General features: G+C 41.4%; 1 protein-coding gene across 12 annotated transcripts in view; it reads left to right on the forward strand.

Annotated features, from left to right (window-relative positions):
- Positions 1–15747, forward strand: part of ZNF609 (zinc finger protein 609) — a 259999-nt gene that overhangs the window by 14193 nt on the left and 230059 nt on the right. For 10 of the 12 annotated variants that reach the window (XR_007190679.2, XR_007190697.2, XR_007190678.2 and 7 more), the window contains exon 2: positions 13421–14294. The exons of 1 other annotated variant lie outside the window; for it this stretch is intronic. Coding sequence is in view for 8 of the 11 variants with exons in the window: in XM_026478297.4 (XP_026334082.1) it covers positions 13548–14294 (747 nt within the window). In the remaining 3 variants the exon portion in view is untranslated. Of the gene's footprint in view, positions 1–3125; positions 3378–13420; positions 14295–15747 lie in introns of those variants that run through there. One more of the 12 variants, XM_044391984.3, reaches the window with a different exon arrangement.

Consider the following 15747-nt stretch of genomic DNA (forward strand, 5'->3'; position numbering starts at 1 on the left):
AAGGGTCTATTCAGGAATGAAAACATTAGAGAATTTCCACTTCTGTTTTTCCCCTCCTCCTAAGCAGATTAAAGTTTCTAGGTCAAATGATGATAGATGCTTAACTTTTCTTTTTTCTGACTAGAACATGAATTAATCTTTTTCAAAACACAGAAAGTACAGAAAAATATGAAGTCCCAGGAATTATCCCAGAAATGTTAACATTTATTTAGTATTTCTAATACATTTTTTTCCCAGCTGCCTAGGTTTTTCTTGATCACATCAATACACTTGATTAGATCAAGTACATCTACCTAAGATTTTAGAAAGAATTCAAGGATAAACTGTGAATCCCTTAGTGAAAATCTGTTACTTCAAATTGTAGGTGGCGTGGTCACTACACTAAGGGACTGGCGTAGATTTCAGATGTGATTCTGTCCATAAGAAGGGTCTGGAGGTGGAGAGACTAAAAACTGTATTGGAAAATCGATAAAATACAAATTAAAGATTGAGTTGACTTGGTACTGTTCATATAACTTACTGGGGCTAAGGTGATAGGTTAGTTTACGTAACAAGTGACATGTGACAAATCATTAACAGTTGTGGGTGGACAGAGTTGTTACCAGTGGACATTGTTTAGTTGGAAAAAACTTTTGTTAAAGTCAGGCCAAGGCTATTTAAAAACTTTGCTCATGGAATGGGAGAAAATGTTTTGTTGTACATTAGCAAACTGACTTTCTGACAGTAAGCATTTCATAGGTCCATAGTTCCTTTTCTACAGTTCTAAAACTCAAAAACTATGAAAACCGAGCTTTTGTAAGGTAGACACAAACCTGATTTCAACTATTAAGAGGCTATTCATAGTCTTTTTTTATTGTTCTGTTTCAAGTAAATCTTCATCTGCTTAGGAATATCAATGAGTTTAATGTTAAGAGGCTGCCCCAGTTTCTGCTGACAGTATTGCGCTGTATATGGTATATTAATTATCTCACCTTTTTACAGGTAAAGCAGCTGTGGCTCAAATAAGTTCAGTGACTTGCCTGAAATTGTTACACATCTAAGGGAGAGTAAAGTAGGATTGAGGTTTTCTGCCTCTTCCCTTGTTTTGTTTTGGTTTTTTTTGCATTGTACTGTGCTGGTTCCTCATAATATTACCTCCAGGAACCATCCTGATAAGTTCTTCTACGATAACACTCATCTTATTTGACCTTTTAATAAATGTTTTACAGAAGTGACATATTCAGATTTTCCCATGACCTTAAGCTCTTTCAGTTGTTAGGTTCCCAAATTGTTTAGATTACAAACTCCAGGAATATCTTGGTTGTTGGAGGTGGGGGGAGATGAAAAATAGGTGAGCTTCAATGTGGACAAGTGTTACATTTTAAAAGAGGTAAAAAGTCCAAACCACTTTCTTAGCATGAGTAACTTCTAGCTATTCCTTGTAGCCCCCAAAGAAACTAGGAATCTTGGTAAGCCTATTCCTAGAAAAATTAGCTTGGTGTGCTGCCAGGGAAATGGTGAGCATCTTTAGGAAGAGAATCAGAACTAAATAAAGATAAAAATAAACATCCCTCCACAAAACCAAGGTTTGTTTATGTTTGTGATAACTTGTGTGTTCTGTTCTCCAAGAAGTACATACCAGAGCCGATGCCCAAAGGAGGTAAAGGCTTTAATGAAGAACTGTCAAAAAAAATTCATCTTTTAAAAACGGAGTATTATTGGGGCAGCTGGGGTGACTCATTTGGTTAAGTGTCCGACTCTTGATCTCAGCTCAGGTCTTGATCTCAGGGTTGTGAGTTCAAACCCTGGTTGGGTTCCACTCTGGGAGAGGCAGAGGAAGAGGGAGGAAAGAGAATCTCAAGACGACTCCCCACTGAGCACAGAACCCAACGTGGCGTCTGTCCCACGACCGTGAGATCATGACCTGAGCCAAAATCTAGTCAGATGCTTAACTGAGCTACCAGGCGCTCTTGTTTCAATGATTTTTAAAACTTAAATTTGAGATAATTGTAGAGTCTCATGCAGTTGTAAGAATAATACAGAGGTATCCCTTGTACCCTTTACCCAGGTTCCCCCCAATAGTCATATCTTGCAAAACTATAGTACAGTATCACAACCAGATACTGACATTGATACAGTCTACCCATCTTGTTCAGATTTCTTCAGTTTTACTTGTACCCATTTATGAGTTTATATATTTAGTTCTCTGCAGTTTTATTACCAACACACTCAAGATACAAAGCAGTTTTATCACCACAAAGGTCTCTCACATTGCCCCCCCTTTTTTTACAATTTTATTTATTTGTCAGAGCACAAGAAGGGGGAGCAGCAGAGGGAGAGGGAGAAGCAGGCTCCCCCCTGAGCAGGGAGCCCAGTGTGGGGCTTGATCCCAGGACTCTGAGATCATGACCTGAGCTGAAGGCAGACACTTAACCAATGAGCCACCCAGGCACCCCTTATGATAACCTGTTAAGGGAATTCAGGGATGTTTGGGGGAGTATATCCTTTTTATATAATTATTTCAAAACGTGTTTTATTGGGGCACCTGGGTGGCTCAGTCGTTAAGCGTCTGCCTTCGGCTCAGGGCGTGATCCTAGAGTCCTGGGATCAAGCCCCACATCAGGCTCCTCCGCTGGGAGCCTGCTTCTTCCTCTCCCACTCCCCCTGCTTGTGTTCCCTCTCTCACTGGCTGTCTCTCTCTCTGTCAAATAAATAAGATCTTAAAAAAAAAAAGTGTTTTATCAAATTAATATATAGACTTTTTTCTTTTTGTCTTTCCATGAACTTTATGTTGCAAATCAAGTAATATTATGGCTTTTAATGAAAAGCAGTAATCCACTTTTTATACCTTCCCACTACCAAGTCTTACTCCCAATAGGCAAAAGCTTTACACTTCTTAAGTCTTTTTCTTAGATTTACTCCTGTATCAAAATAACGATATGCTTTCCACTGTCCTCTTCTTAACAAATCCTCTTAGTATATTTGTGTCACATTTTTGGTTAAATAAGTACTCATTATTTTGTTAAGGACATATTGTTTACTGTTGAGCCATTAAGTATACTGCTATTATGTTTTCTTGTACAGTTTTTGTTTTTTCCGTGATTTAATATCATTAATTACTTTGTTTATTTTGGCTGGTACATCCCTATCACTAATATTTTCAGGTTCTTCCACAGATTTGTAAATCAGATCTCCTCCCAATATAGTCAAACATAGGATAATGCTTAAGTAGTTAGCTTCTTCCTTTCTTTTTTTTTTCTTTCTTTTCCTTCTTACCATTCTCCCTAAATATCCTAGCCTCTGAAGATTGATGCCTTGATTCCCTTTTACCATGACTGCATAAAATGCTGCTTTAGGACCAGGAACATGATCCAGTAATGCAGCTCTCTTGTTCATAGGTATTTACTACTTTACTTTTTTTTTTTTTTTAAGTATAATGTGCATGTAATAAAGTACATTAAGTTCACTAAAATTAAGTGTACAACTCAATTTTTATGTATTTGTACAGTCATATAACCACCATCCAGTTCGAGCCCATCCAGTTTCCAGCCCCACAGGATTCCCTCATGCTTCTTCTCAGTCATTAACTACCACCCCCACAGACATGACCACTTCTCTGACTTCTGTCATCTTTGATTTATAGATGTTTAAAATGTGAAAACTGAGTGGTTCGAGTCTGATAGAATTTATCATACATTTAAGTATATACATGAGGGTTCTCAAGAGTCGGTTATGTCCGGAACGCCTGATTTGTGTACTAGCCCTATTTTGGGAAGCACCTGCGTTGTGTATGGATGAAAATATTTGAAGGTTAAGAGAATACTCAGGAGCACATAGGTATTTTAAGAAATGTGGAGACTGTTTTGTTTCCTAACCTTCCCCCTCAACTCTTGATGAACCTGCATCCTTTATCCTAGAGAGAGGAATCCCTATTCTGTTCTAGTAAGTTTGAAGACTGTCAGGTAATTGAGACAGTTTGTAACTAGACACTAATGAAATGGAAGTAAGAATAGAGAGGAGAAATGGCAGCCTGGGCACCATTATGATTCTGCCTATTGAGGAGAAAGCAGTGTTTACGACTTCATTCCTTCATTCTTCCATCCATCCATCCATCCATCCATCCATTTATTCATTTTTTAAAAAAGATTTTATTTATTTATTTGACAGATAGCCAGCAAGAGAGGGAACACAAGCAGGGGGAGTGGGAGAGGAAGAAGCAGGCTCCCAGTGGAGGAGCCCGATGTGGGACTCGATCCTAGAACGCCGGGATCACGCCCTGAGCCGAAGGCAGACGCTTAACGACTGCACTACCCATGCGCCCCCATTTATTCATTTATTTTTAAAAGATTTAGAGCACAAGCGGGAGGGGCAGAAGGAGAAGGAGAGAGAATCTCAAGCAGACGCTGTGCTGAGCACGGAGCCCAGTGTGGGGCTCTATCCCGTGACCCTGAGATCATGACTCAAGCTGGAATCAAGAGTCAGATGCCCAACCAGCTGCGCCTCCCAGGCATCCGTCCCTCCCTCATTTATTGACCAAAATATCTATTGAGGGCTGACTGTAAACCAAACACTATTAGGATATAGTGGTGAGCAAAGGAGACAGCCCCTGTCCTCAGGGTGCTTGCAGTCGAGTGGATGATACCAATATTAATCAAGTCATCACACATATTGGGAGGTAGGATGTGCACAGGGAATGCCTTTCAGTTAAAAGTCATGAGGCAGAGGACAGTGTGGCCCTGAAATAGGGCTGGAGAAGCAGGGTAGACCTGGCTTAGATAGCCTCACACGTGTATATGTGGATTCCACCATTTTTTAATGGCTAGTGTAGATAGTAACTTTTGATAGAATTTTTCTTTGCTCTTCAGAGTTAGTAGAGCATAGTAGCTCTTGTGTACGATTGATTGAGGAAGGGAGGTGAGGTCTATAGAAAGCGAAGGTAATTCCTTGGATTTCCTGAAAAATGCTTGGGTTACTTCCTTTCACTCATGCCCATAAACTTGTCCCACATTATCACCCCCCTTTTAGAGATGAGAAGGTTGACACGGAGAAAAGCTTTCACACAGCAGTTCTGTGTGGAGGGCTGATTTCTTAGGTCTGATTCCTAGCCATCTCCACTATTCACTTTTTTCCTGAGAATTTGACCACCTCTTTCTCTTTAGCACAGAAAGTTTACTTCTGGGGATTAGAACTAAATTATAAAGGCTATATAGTCCTCCGATTATTAGGGGAAAGGGGGATGGTGGAGCTTTATTATTTAGATGATCTTTGCCTTCTGCTTCTTGGCCTACTTACATATAGGTCTCGGTAAGGGTTTTCTCTGTGGATAGTTCCACCAAATGAATCTCTGTAGAGCTGGGACTGAATTATTTACATATTCAGTATGCTGTTTAACCTATTGCGAGATGTATGCTGGCACAGAGCAGTATCAGCAAACACGAAGGCGCTGAGCCTGAGCCCTGTTGAATAGCTATGTCCTGGTGGAAGTGTCAGTTGCTTCTTTGAAATGAAACAGGTCAAGCCTCGTAATCTTTGTCTGAGAATAACAGCCTGTGAGGACCATAAAACTATTCATGAGATGCAGCATAAAAACACTCAGGGACTGAGAGATACTATACGTTTTACTCTTCTGTCCTTAGGTGACACATGGTCAGATGAGCCCTGTTGAATTGGATCCGTCTTCTCGAATTGGCACTGTTAGTCTCTTCTCTATCTGATCCCCCATTGGAGATATAAGCTGAGAGCTATGGTACTTGAGGAGATGACACAGTTCCTTTGTTACAGTAATTAATGTAATAAATTAAGGGAGAGACCCAAGGGAAAGCTGATTGTTTCTCGTTAGAGCCCTAGGTGGAAATTCAGTTTATTAGTGAGCTCCCATGAAGTGTGGCAGGTGGAGAAGGAGATGCCTGTTCTTCCAGCTGGGTAAGCTCAGAGTCACTGCAGGTAGTTTACATGTTGTACTTGCCTCACCAGAGGCTGGCTAAGCACAAACTGATTTCAGGGTAGCCTCTGGAATTTAGGAAAGATGGTATAATATGGTTTTCTTGTAGCAGCTTTGTTGTATCCCATTGGTTTTCTTGACCTTTCCCAGAGGCATCAAACCCACGATTCTCATACAGTTTGGATTGGAAGTCCTGTCCTATCAGTGGGGTCAACACCCTAGTGGATTGGAACAGGTGATAAAAAGAGAGTCCAGATGTTGAAACCGTGAGCTTTGAGATGGGTACGTTGGCCCTGAGGGATTTTTGAAGGAAGACAGAGTCTGTATGTCCCTGTAGTGTAGGGTTTTGAGCAACACCTGAAGATAAGGAGTACCCTAAAGAGAAAACTCAGACTGCTGAGTTCATGGAAGAAAAATGGATTGCCATTTTTCTTTCATAGAACTTAGGTTGATATCAGTACTACCTGTAATTTAATTTGTAGAAAATTTTCAAACATTTTTCCTTTATTTTTGTAAATACCTTGATACTCTGTATAAGGTCTAAGTGTGAAACAATCCTCTTTAAGTTCAGACACTAGAACAGTATAAGATTATTTGAGTCATTTTATATTTTTGAGTTGTCTTACGTTTTTCAAATCTGTATGCTCATAATACACTTAGAACCATGATGGATGCTCCCTCCATTTTATTTTATTTTATTTTATTTTTAATTTTAATTTTATTTATCTGACAGAGAGAGCACACATGCAGGGCAGGGACAGAGGGAGAGGGAGAAGCAGGCTCTCCACTGAGCAGGGAGCCTGACATGGGGCTTGATCCCAGGACCCTGGGATCATGACCCAAGCCAAAGGCAGACACTTAACTGACTGAGCCACTGAGGTTCCTCTCCCTCCATTTTATAAATGAAAATATTTAATGAAGCAGCTTGGCTAGCGTCAGTGGAAATTTGAGTCCAGAAATCACATCTCTCTTTCTCTTTTTTTTCTTTAAATAAACTCGACACTCAACACGGGGCCTGAACTCACCCTGAGATCAAGAGTAGCATGTTTTAGGGGGCACCTGGGCAGCACAGTCAGTTAAGCTTCCAGCTATTGATGTGGGCTGAGGTCATGATCTCAGGGTCGTGAGGTCAAGCCCCACATCTGGCTCTGTGCTCAGCGGGGAGTCTGCTTGAGATTCTCGCTTGCTTTCCCTCTCCTTTCTCTCACCTTACTCAGCAGAGGGAGAGAGAATCTCAAGCAGACACCCTGTCTAGCATGGAGCCAACTGGGGGCTCAGTCTCACAACCCATGAGATCACATGACCTGTGCCAAAATCAAGAGTCCTGTGTTCAACCAGCTGAGCCACCCAGGTTCCCCAGTAAATAAATCTTAAAAAAAAAAATAATAGGGTGCTTGGTGGCACAGTTAGTTAAGCATCTGACTCTTGGTTTCAGCTCAGGTCACGATGTCAGGGTTACGAGATTGAGCCCGAAGTTAGGCTCCACGCTCAATGTGCAGTCTGCTTAAGATCTCCCCCATGCCCCCGCGCCCCCCCACCTGCCGCCACACACACACTCAGATAAATATATAAATCTTAAAAAAAAGAAAAAAAGTTGCATGCTCTACTGACTAAGCCAACCAGGTACCCCCAGAAATCACTCTTTTTTTAAGTTTATTTTTTTAGAGTAATCTCTATGTGACGTGAGGCTCGAACTCACAACCCCAAGATTAAGAGTTGCATGTTCTTCCAGTTGAGCCAGCCAGGTGCCCCAGAAATCGTATCTTGATTCTGAGTTCAGTGCTCTTTTTTCTACACCATGCTATCTTAAAATTGAGTATAGCAGTTTTTTTGTGTGTGTGTGTGTTGTTTGTTTTATTTTGTTTTGTTTTGTTTTACCATACAGCTTTTGGAGGGAAATACCTAGCCAGACAGATCACCCTCACATTTAAATGTGTATGACCTGTATGGTCCCAAGCAGATTATGCACACTCATATACGGCTGTCATTCACTCAGGCCAAAGCCTATAAGAAGATTGATCCAAAACCCGGAAGAAGAGGCGTGGACAGATAAATTTACAGTAGAACGGCATTGGACTATTTGCTACTTAGACCAGATTATCTGTGGGTAATTGTCAGTTAAAGAGATACTCTCTCTTTATAGTCCTCTAGGGAGAAGTAGTGTCCTTACTATGTTTGAACATCATGATGTAGGGTCAGTTGCTGCTTATGTCCTCTGGGCAGGGAGGAGACCTCACATGCAGACTCTTTCTCATTCTTAGCCATCTTGAAGTCCTTGTTCATTCCTGAGGTAGGAAAGTAGTGTGATCTATGACATGTGCCTTAAAAAAGTAAATAACGACCCAAAATATGTGATTACAAACCAGTCTGCGGGCTGGAAATCTGAGAGATGGAATTGGGTTCCAGAGATTTGAACTTTTGTTGTTATAGGTACAGGATATAGGGGTGATTGTCATGGCCTATCTTGGTCCCTTAGCTATATTCATGCAGAGAGGAGTTGTTGGTGATCAGGTGCAAGAACAAAGAATAAATGGTACTGATAAGTAATTCCAGAGGCTGGTGAATTGTGGTCCTAAATAAGAAAGTGTAGTACAATTAGAAGGAGAGAAGAGAGGGGAAAATATATACAGATGCTCTTACAAGTTGAAAGTGTCTTTTGGTCTCTCTAAAGTATTGGTTCTTCTGATTCTGCACTTTCTCTGCCATGGAAGCAAGAGGTCAGTGCTTTTCATTTCCAGCAAGCATGTTAGTTGCCCTACCTCCTGGGGTTAAACATCTCTGCAATGACCTGTCAGAGAATTGATTATTAGCAGTCTAAAGCCAGGGATGCTGTAGGGAGCAGATGGGAAGTGGTTTGGCTGCTGCAGTCAGGCTGATTAAAGAATCCTTGGCAATTTTACAGTTTATCTTTGGAAATGTACCACCAAAGTTACTGTGAAGCCTGCAGGGTTTGGAAAACTGGATTTCTAAGAAGTCACCTGGTTAAAAGTAGTACTTATGAAAACTCTTAATACCCTCAGAAATAGGACAGTGACTCTCTAAAGAACATTGGGACTACTAAAGATCAGTCCTCAGGATATGTTTTCTTTGTTTGCATCCTGGTCCAGAAATTCTGGGTAGTTTTCTAGGAAGGAAAGCACTTTTTGGTAGCTACATTAATAGCATTATAGATTTGAAAAAGGCCCTAGGCATGTCCAGACTACCCCCTACCACACATAGAGGAATTCTTTATGTAATTTGTTTGACAGATGATTATGCTTTTTCCACTCAGTACTTTCAGTGATAAAGATATGGCTTCATTAAGCATCGTGGGCCATTGTTGTAAATCTCAGGTTATTGAATTTCTTCCTGAGTTAAAACATCTGTCTTCTATAACTTTTTCTCACTGGTCCTGTTTCTACCCTCAGGATCACAGGATAAGTTTCTCTCTTCCACATTTCAACCATCAGATATTTGAAGCTCACCAGCCTGTCTCCCTTCAGTATTCTCCTTTCCAGACTAAGGAATACCAATTTGTAAGACCTTTGCTCTTAATGAAAAATGGCTTTTTGATCTTTCAGTGTACCATTCTGGATATCCTTCTATTTAATGAGTATCACTTAAAATGTAGAACCTGGAGAGCGTCTGCCTTCGGCTCAGGGCGTGATCCTGGCGTTATGGGATCGAGCCCCACATCAGGCTCCTCTGCTATGAGCCTGCTTCTTCCTCTCCCACTCCCCCTGCTTGTGTTCCCTCTCTTGCTGGCTGTCTCTCTCTGCCAAATGAATAGATAAAATCTTTAAAAAAAAAATGTAGAACCTGGAAATGAGCACAGACCACCAGATGTTCAAATTTTCATCTCCAGCTCCCCTTTGAGAAGAATCATATTAAAAAATAAAAATAATGGCAATATATCTTGTTTACTAGAAAAAAACAAAACAATTTGCCAGGACATACAGAATTGGGACAAGAGGAATTTGAGGAAGTGTCTTTCCTTACTAGTGTTAAGGCTGAACTTTGAGTTCTACATTATTATAGGCATTGATTTTACCTCAGATCTCTTTTAGGAATAATTTTTAATATCTGCATCCAGTTTACTTTTCAGATTACAAAATCAGTTGGTATTTGTGTTTATAAATGTTTATTCACATTTATGCTACTGAACTGATTTTAGGGCTTCAGATAGTTTTTAACAAGACAGATATATACTACGTGTTCTTTGAAAATCTATTACCTTTTTTTAATAGACTATTTAAGAGAGAGAAAGAGCACGCACGAGAGCAGGGGGCTGGGGAAGGAGCAGAGGGAGAGGGACAAGCAGACTCTGTACTGAGTGCCTGACATAGGCTCCATTCCAGGACCCTGAGGTCATGACCTGAGCCAAAACCAAGAATTGGACACCCAACTGACTGAGCCACCCAGGTGCCCCTATTACTTTTATACATGACAGAAAACTTGACTCTATGTAAGACTTGACTAACAACCTTTTTTCTTCAAAATTCTGTAGATTTTTCATTCTTTTTAAACATTTAATATTGCAGAGCAGTCTGAGGTTTGCCCAGTTTTTGTCCTTATAATTGGAGAATTTTGCCAGAATGTGTGCAAGTTGGCTTTTTAAATAGACTTTGCTGAAAGAGTAGTAAACCTTTTTAATCTGCATGCAGGATCTTTTTCAGCTCTAGATATTATTCATTTATTATGTCTTAATGGGTTGCTTTCCTCCCACTTGTTCTAGTCTCCTCAGTTTTCTTTTCAGTGCTATTAAATGGTGTATCTCTCTCAGTTTCTCTCATTTTCTTTTTGCTGTCCTTTTTGATCATGTTTTTAGAAAAATATCTCAAGTTTTCTTGTAGTTTATTGAATCATTTCCCACAATTTCAGTTCTGTGCTTTTTTGATTTCTGTGTGAATTTTAATAGGTAGTGCGTTTTTTGTTTCCTTGCTTCTTCCTTTTTAAAAAATGTCATATCCTCTTTTCCTTTTGTCTAAGTTCATATCCTTTCATTTCTGCCTGTTTTCTTCTTAATGCTATCTCTTCCTTGCTGGCATACTTCATTTATCCTGCTCCATATGACAGGTCAGCCAGTATAGTAAAGTGAGAACTGTCATAAGCTCTCTGAGCACTATCATTTTTATGTACCTTATATTCTTTCCTCCAGAGTCTCTCTTCCATCACAGTCCTCTTTTTTGAGGAAGGTTGTGTTTGTTCTGTTTTTTAGAGGAAGGTCTTTTGAAAAGTTGTTTTTCCAAGGTTAAACAAACATAGGGTTGTTTTAATGGTTGAATTACATACTGATGATAGTGCGGCTTGGGAGAAAAGTGGGTGAGTCTTAGGTGAATGTGAATTTGTGATATTCTATGCCTAGCCACAGTTGCAAAGATTGCAGAGGTAATAAATTATGATGTTGGAGAGAACTATGCTTTAATGATGCACTATAGTACAGATTCAGCTGGCGTTCCCTTTTCTAGAAATGGTTGCCGTCCCTCATAATGGAATTATTTTCAGTACCATTTCCACTGCCTTATTTACTGCTGTATTCCCAGCACCTAGGTTTAGAGCCTAGCACATAGTAGGTAATAAATACAAATTTTTTTTTTGAATGAATGAAAATGTGCTATACTAGTATTTACTGGGGGCCAAGTCTTCTTCGGTGGTATTGAGAATTCCAAACATTTTAATAAAAAGTTTCTTTAAAATTCTAGATATTTGGGGCGCCTGGGTAGCTCAGTCGGTTAAGTGTCTGCCTTCAGCTCAGGTCATGATCCCAGGATCCTGGGATTGAGCTCTGTGTCAGGTTCCCTGCTTAGCAGGGAGTCTGCTTCTCCCTCTACCCCCGCCCCCACTCATGCTCTCTGTCTCTCTCAAATAAATAAAATAAATCTTTAAAAAATAAAATAAAATTCTAGATATTTTCAGAGGTATCATTTCTCTGACTTCAGGGGTAATGTTTCCTTTACCTTGTGGGTGGCATTTTTCCATAGTTCCCACTTCATGTCCCCCCTTCCCCCCAATTTGTTCTTCCTTTTATAAAGTAAGATCTCTGTAGACTCAATGCCAGCAGTAGTTGTTCCTAATGGTACTAAGCTCTCTACTTGTGTAAAGGATGTATTTTCTTCTCAGATCTTCAGTTAAATGGCAAATTAATATGCACACCTTTCTCTCTTAAGTCCCAGTTACTAGCAGGCATTTTACTTGGTACAGCTCTGCTGTCTTGGGGTGATGTTTTCTCTTGTAACTGCACCCTCGTTCTTTGATACTGTCTTGAGAGAGTAGGTGAAAAAGTACAATTTGTCTTGTCTCTGTCCTATCTGTAGCATTTATAATTGGAAATCCACTTTGTAGGGTTAATTGTGCCACTACTGGTTTGCTCTTTGCTCTGTTATCTTATGAGCATTCTTTTCTAAATGGATATAGAAAGATGGTGGACAGGGGAGTGAGCAAGAACAGAATTCTTTCGCTTTGTCATAAAGTAATACCTGGATGGTATTTGTTGGCTGTCAGGTTTTCTAGATGGTACACTCCCGAAGTCTCATGAGCCGGGAGACCGGAGAGTTATAAATTGTCTCCCTCCCTCCCCCACTTTTTTAGCCAGCCTGTTTCATGTGGTGAGGCCTTGGTATTTATCAATAGCATGCCGCCAATCTATATAAAAATGTGAAGAATTATTTCACACTCTGCTGTTAGGGGTTTTAGTGGTGTTCAGTCAGGGTAAAATTTTTTCGTGTGTGTGTGTGTCTTCATAGATATTTTAGTGGGACGTGGGAAAGGCTACACTGAATTATGCTATTTGGACATAATTTGAAACCTGAAGTTGAATAAAGTTTGTTTATCTGAAATTAAGCTGATTGGTTGAGTCCTCTCTAAGGATTGTCTCCTTTAGTTGCAATATTTGTCCTCTATCCTAATGTTATATTTTTCCTAGTTCTGCTTGCTTTTTCTCTTTCACTCTTATCCATAGTAAGATTTTTTCCCCAAAAAAACAGTAGAATGACAAGGAATCCATATTATTTTTAGTAGGGACAGGCCCTGTTCATAGAGGGCTCTCACAGCCTTTGCAAGTCCATGTTCTGAGTCTCTGATAATTCAAGAAGAAGCAAGGAGAAAGGGGGTATGAGTAAAGTTGTGCTAGAGCTTGAATCTGTTATGTGCCAGGGCATGTATTGATTGAGGGAAGATTGCCAGCTGGCAGTGGTAGTAGAAATAAGTCTCTTGGGAATGGGAAACTAACTCTAGAGGATTCCTAGTTAAGACTTACACAGAATTTGGAAATACTGTACTCTCCCCTGGGGAGATGGAAAGGGAATTTGGAAATACTGTACTCTCCCCTGGGGAGATGGAAAGGGAATTAAGTTTTCCCTGGTCCAATGTGACTTGGTTAGAAATACAATTGAACCTGTTTGTCTTGTCCATTGTGATGTGATAGCCCCCTAGGAACAGTCTGTTTTGTGTGGGAGTTTATTTCAGGCTGTCTCCTTGCCTGTATTGTTTCCTTTAACAGCTCTTTAAATTTTCTTTTTCCAGCAATGATGTTGTCCACTGGGCATGTACTGACCAATGTGGCAGGTCTGAGAACATAGCTGAAGCTGAAAATAGGAAAGCTGGGGGCAAGGAAGAGCCTTGAATCTTGAGGTGGGACGTTGACTCTAAGATGTCCTTGAGCAGTGGAGCCTCCGGAGGGAAAGGAGTGGATGCAAACCCGGTTGAGACATACGACAGTGGGGATGAATGGGACATTGGAGTAGGGAATCTCATCATTGACCTGGACGCCGATCTGGAAAAGGACCAGCAGAAACTGGAAATGTCAGGCTCAAAGGAGGTGGGGATACCGGCTCCCAATGCTGTGGCCACACTACCAGACAACATCAAGTTTGTGACCCCAGTGCCAGGTCCTCAAGGGAAGGAAGGCAAATCAAAATCCAAAAGGAATAAGAGTGGCAAAGACACTAGCAAACCCACTCCAGGGACTTCCCTGTTCACTCCAAGTGAGGGGGCAGCTAGCAAGAAAGAGGTGCAGGGACGCTCAGGAGATGGTGCCAATGCAGGAAGCCTGGTTGCTGCTATTGCTCCCAAGGGCTCAGAGAAGGCCGCTAAGGCATCCCGCAGTGTAGCCGGCTCTAAAAAGGAGAAGGAGAACAGCTCATCTAAGAGCAAGAAGGAGAGAAGCGAAGGATTGGGGACTTGTTCAGAAAAGGATCCTGGGGTCCTCCAGCCAGTTCCCTTGGGAGGACGGGGTGGTCAGTATGATGGAAGTGCAGGGGTGGATACAGGAACTGTGGAGCCACTTGGGAGTATAGCTATTGAGCCTGGGGCAGCGCTCAATCCTTTGGGAGCTAAACCGGAGCCAGAGGAAGGGGAGAATGAGTGTCGCCCGCTAAAGAAAGTCAAGTCTGAAAAGGTAAGAGGTGGCCAGATCTGGCTGCCTACTGCCAGTCAGAACTGCCCTGGACTAACCACCAAATGCTTTGTGCACTCTGTGGGAGGCTCATTAGTTTGTGGGTAATGACCAATTACAAGGTCAGAGCAGCTGGTAATGATAATGTGGTTTTGTTCCAAATTAGGGGATTCTCTACGGATTCATTAACAGCAGGCCTGGGCATTTTGAGAATATCTATTGTTGGGGGCAGCTACTTGGTAGAATGAATTTTCTCTAAGTCAAGTTGAGAACCCATCACCTTGTCCTTGTCCCACCCTCAGATACTTGTTGCTGGAGACTGGCATCAACCTTTATGTGGTCCCCAGCTTGCTGGTATTTCATCCTCAGAGTCATTGATAAACTTAGTAAGTTGATGATAGGCTTTCGGTTGAGTGCTGTTCTTAATGGAATAAATGGTGCTGTTGTGTTTTTGGAAGAGAAAAGTTTAAATAAGTTCATGGTATGATATCTACCACGTGTTCTATTGGTGGCTACCAATGAGCAAAGGGGCAGGTAAATAAGGGAGCAGGAGGTACTGACTGTACTAAGAGGTACTTAATCAGGCCTTATGAGTTAGCATTGTGGCTCTGCATGTTTGGCCTTAAAAGAGATTCTTTGGCCACCAAAAGTATAGTTCGTGGCCAAGTATCTCCCTCAACTATTGGTAATCAAAGTGTCCTGGTGGTTTAATAGCTGCCAAACAGTGTAATGATACCTTACCTTCTGCTTGAGTTGGAAGGACAGGTGCTTGCAGCCCCAGGAGGGGCTCTCCTCCTCTGGGAAGATGATCTTAGTTCATGTCTCAGGAAATAGAGCTTGCAGGGCTGGAGCAGAGTAGGTGTGAGTGTAGGGTCAGCTCAGGCTGCCTTAAACTTCAGCAGCTTACAGTTTCCTGCAAAGCGGCCGGCCTGATGATGAGCTCTTCATCGGCTCTTGATTTTTCCGCTCTGTGTTTTGCTCACCCTGTGTTTTCAGCTGATCCCAGCAGATGCAGTATGAATTGGTTTCTCTGTAATTACATCAGCTGCAACAGGGAATACCTATTTCCATATGTAAGTTTAATAAATAGAGGCTGCATGTGTATGTTTGTGTGGTGGTGCCCTCTCCGTGCCTGGATTCCAGTGGTAGCTTGTGCTTTCTTTGCTGTAGGTATTTTGGTCTTTGCCTCCGGCACATCTGTAGCTCTTAGCAACATCTGGGCTTCCCTGGTAGCAGGGCTGTGAATTTTCTTCCACTAATAACACAATGGTTCATTCCCTTTCACCAGAGGCAGCTGCCAGAGAGAAGCTGCCTATGTTTAGGTGACAGATGCTATAGTCCACCTCAGCAGCGTCAAGTTCCAGCTGGCTACTGGCATGGCTCGTCCTGTGCTGGCTGTGATTTACCATTTTCTCTGGGGTGCAGATGGATAATACTGTTTTAAAGAGGCCTAGGA

Source organism: Ursus arctos, unplaced genomic scaffold (genome assembly GCF_023065955.2).
Source record: "Ursus arctos isolate Adak ecotype North America unplaced genomic scaffold, UrsArc2.0 scaffold_28, whole genome shotgun sequence".
NCBI lineage: Eukaryota > Metazoa > Chordata > Mammalia > Carnivora > Ursidae > Ursus > Ursus arctos.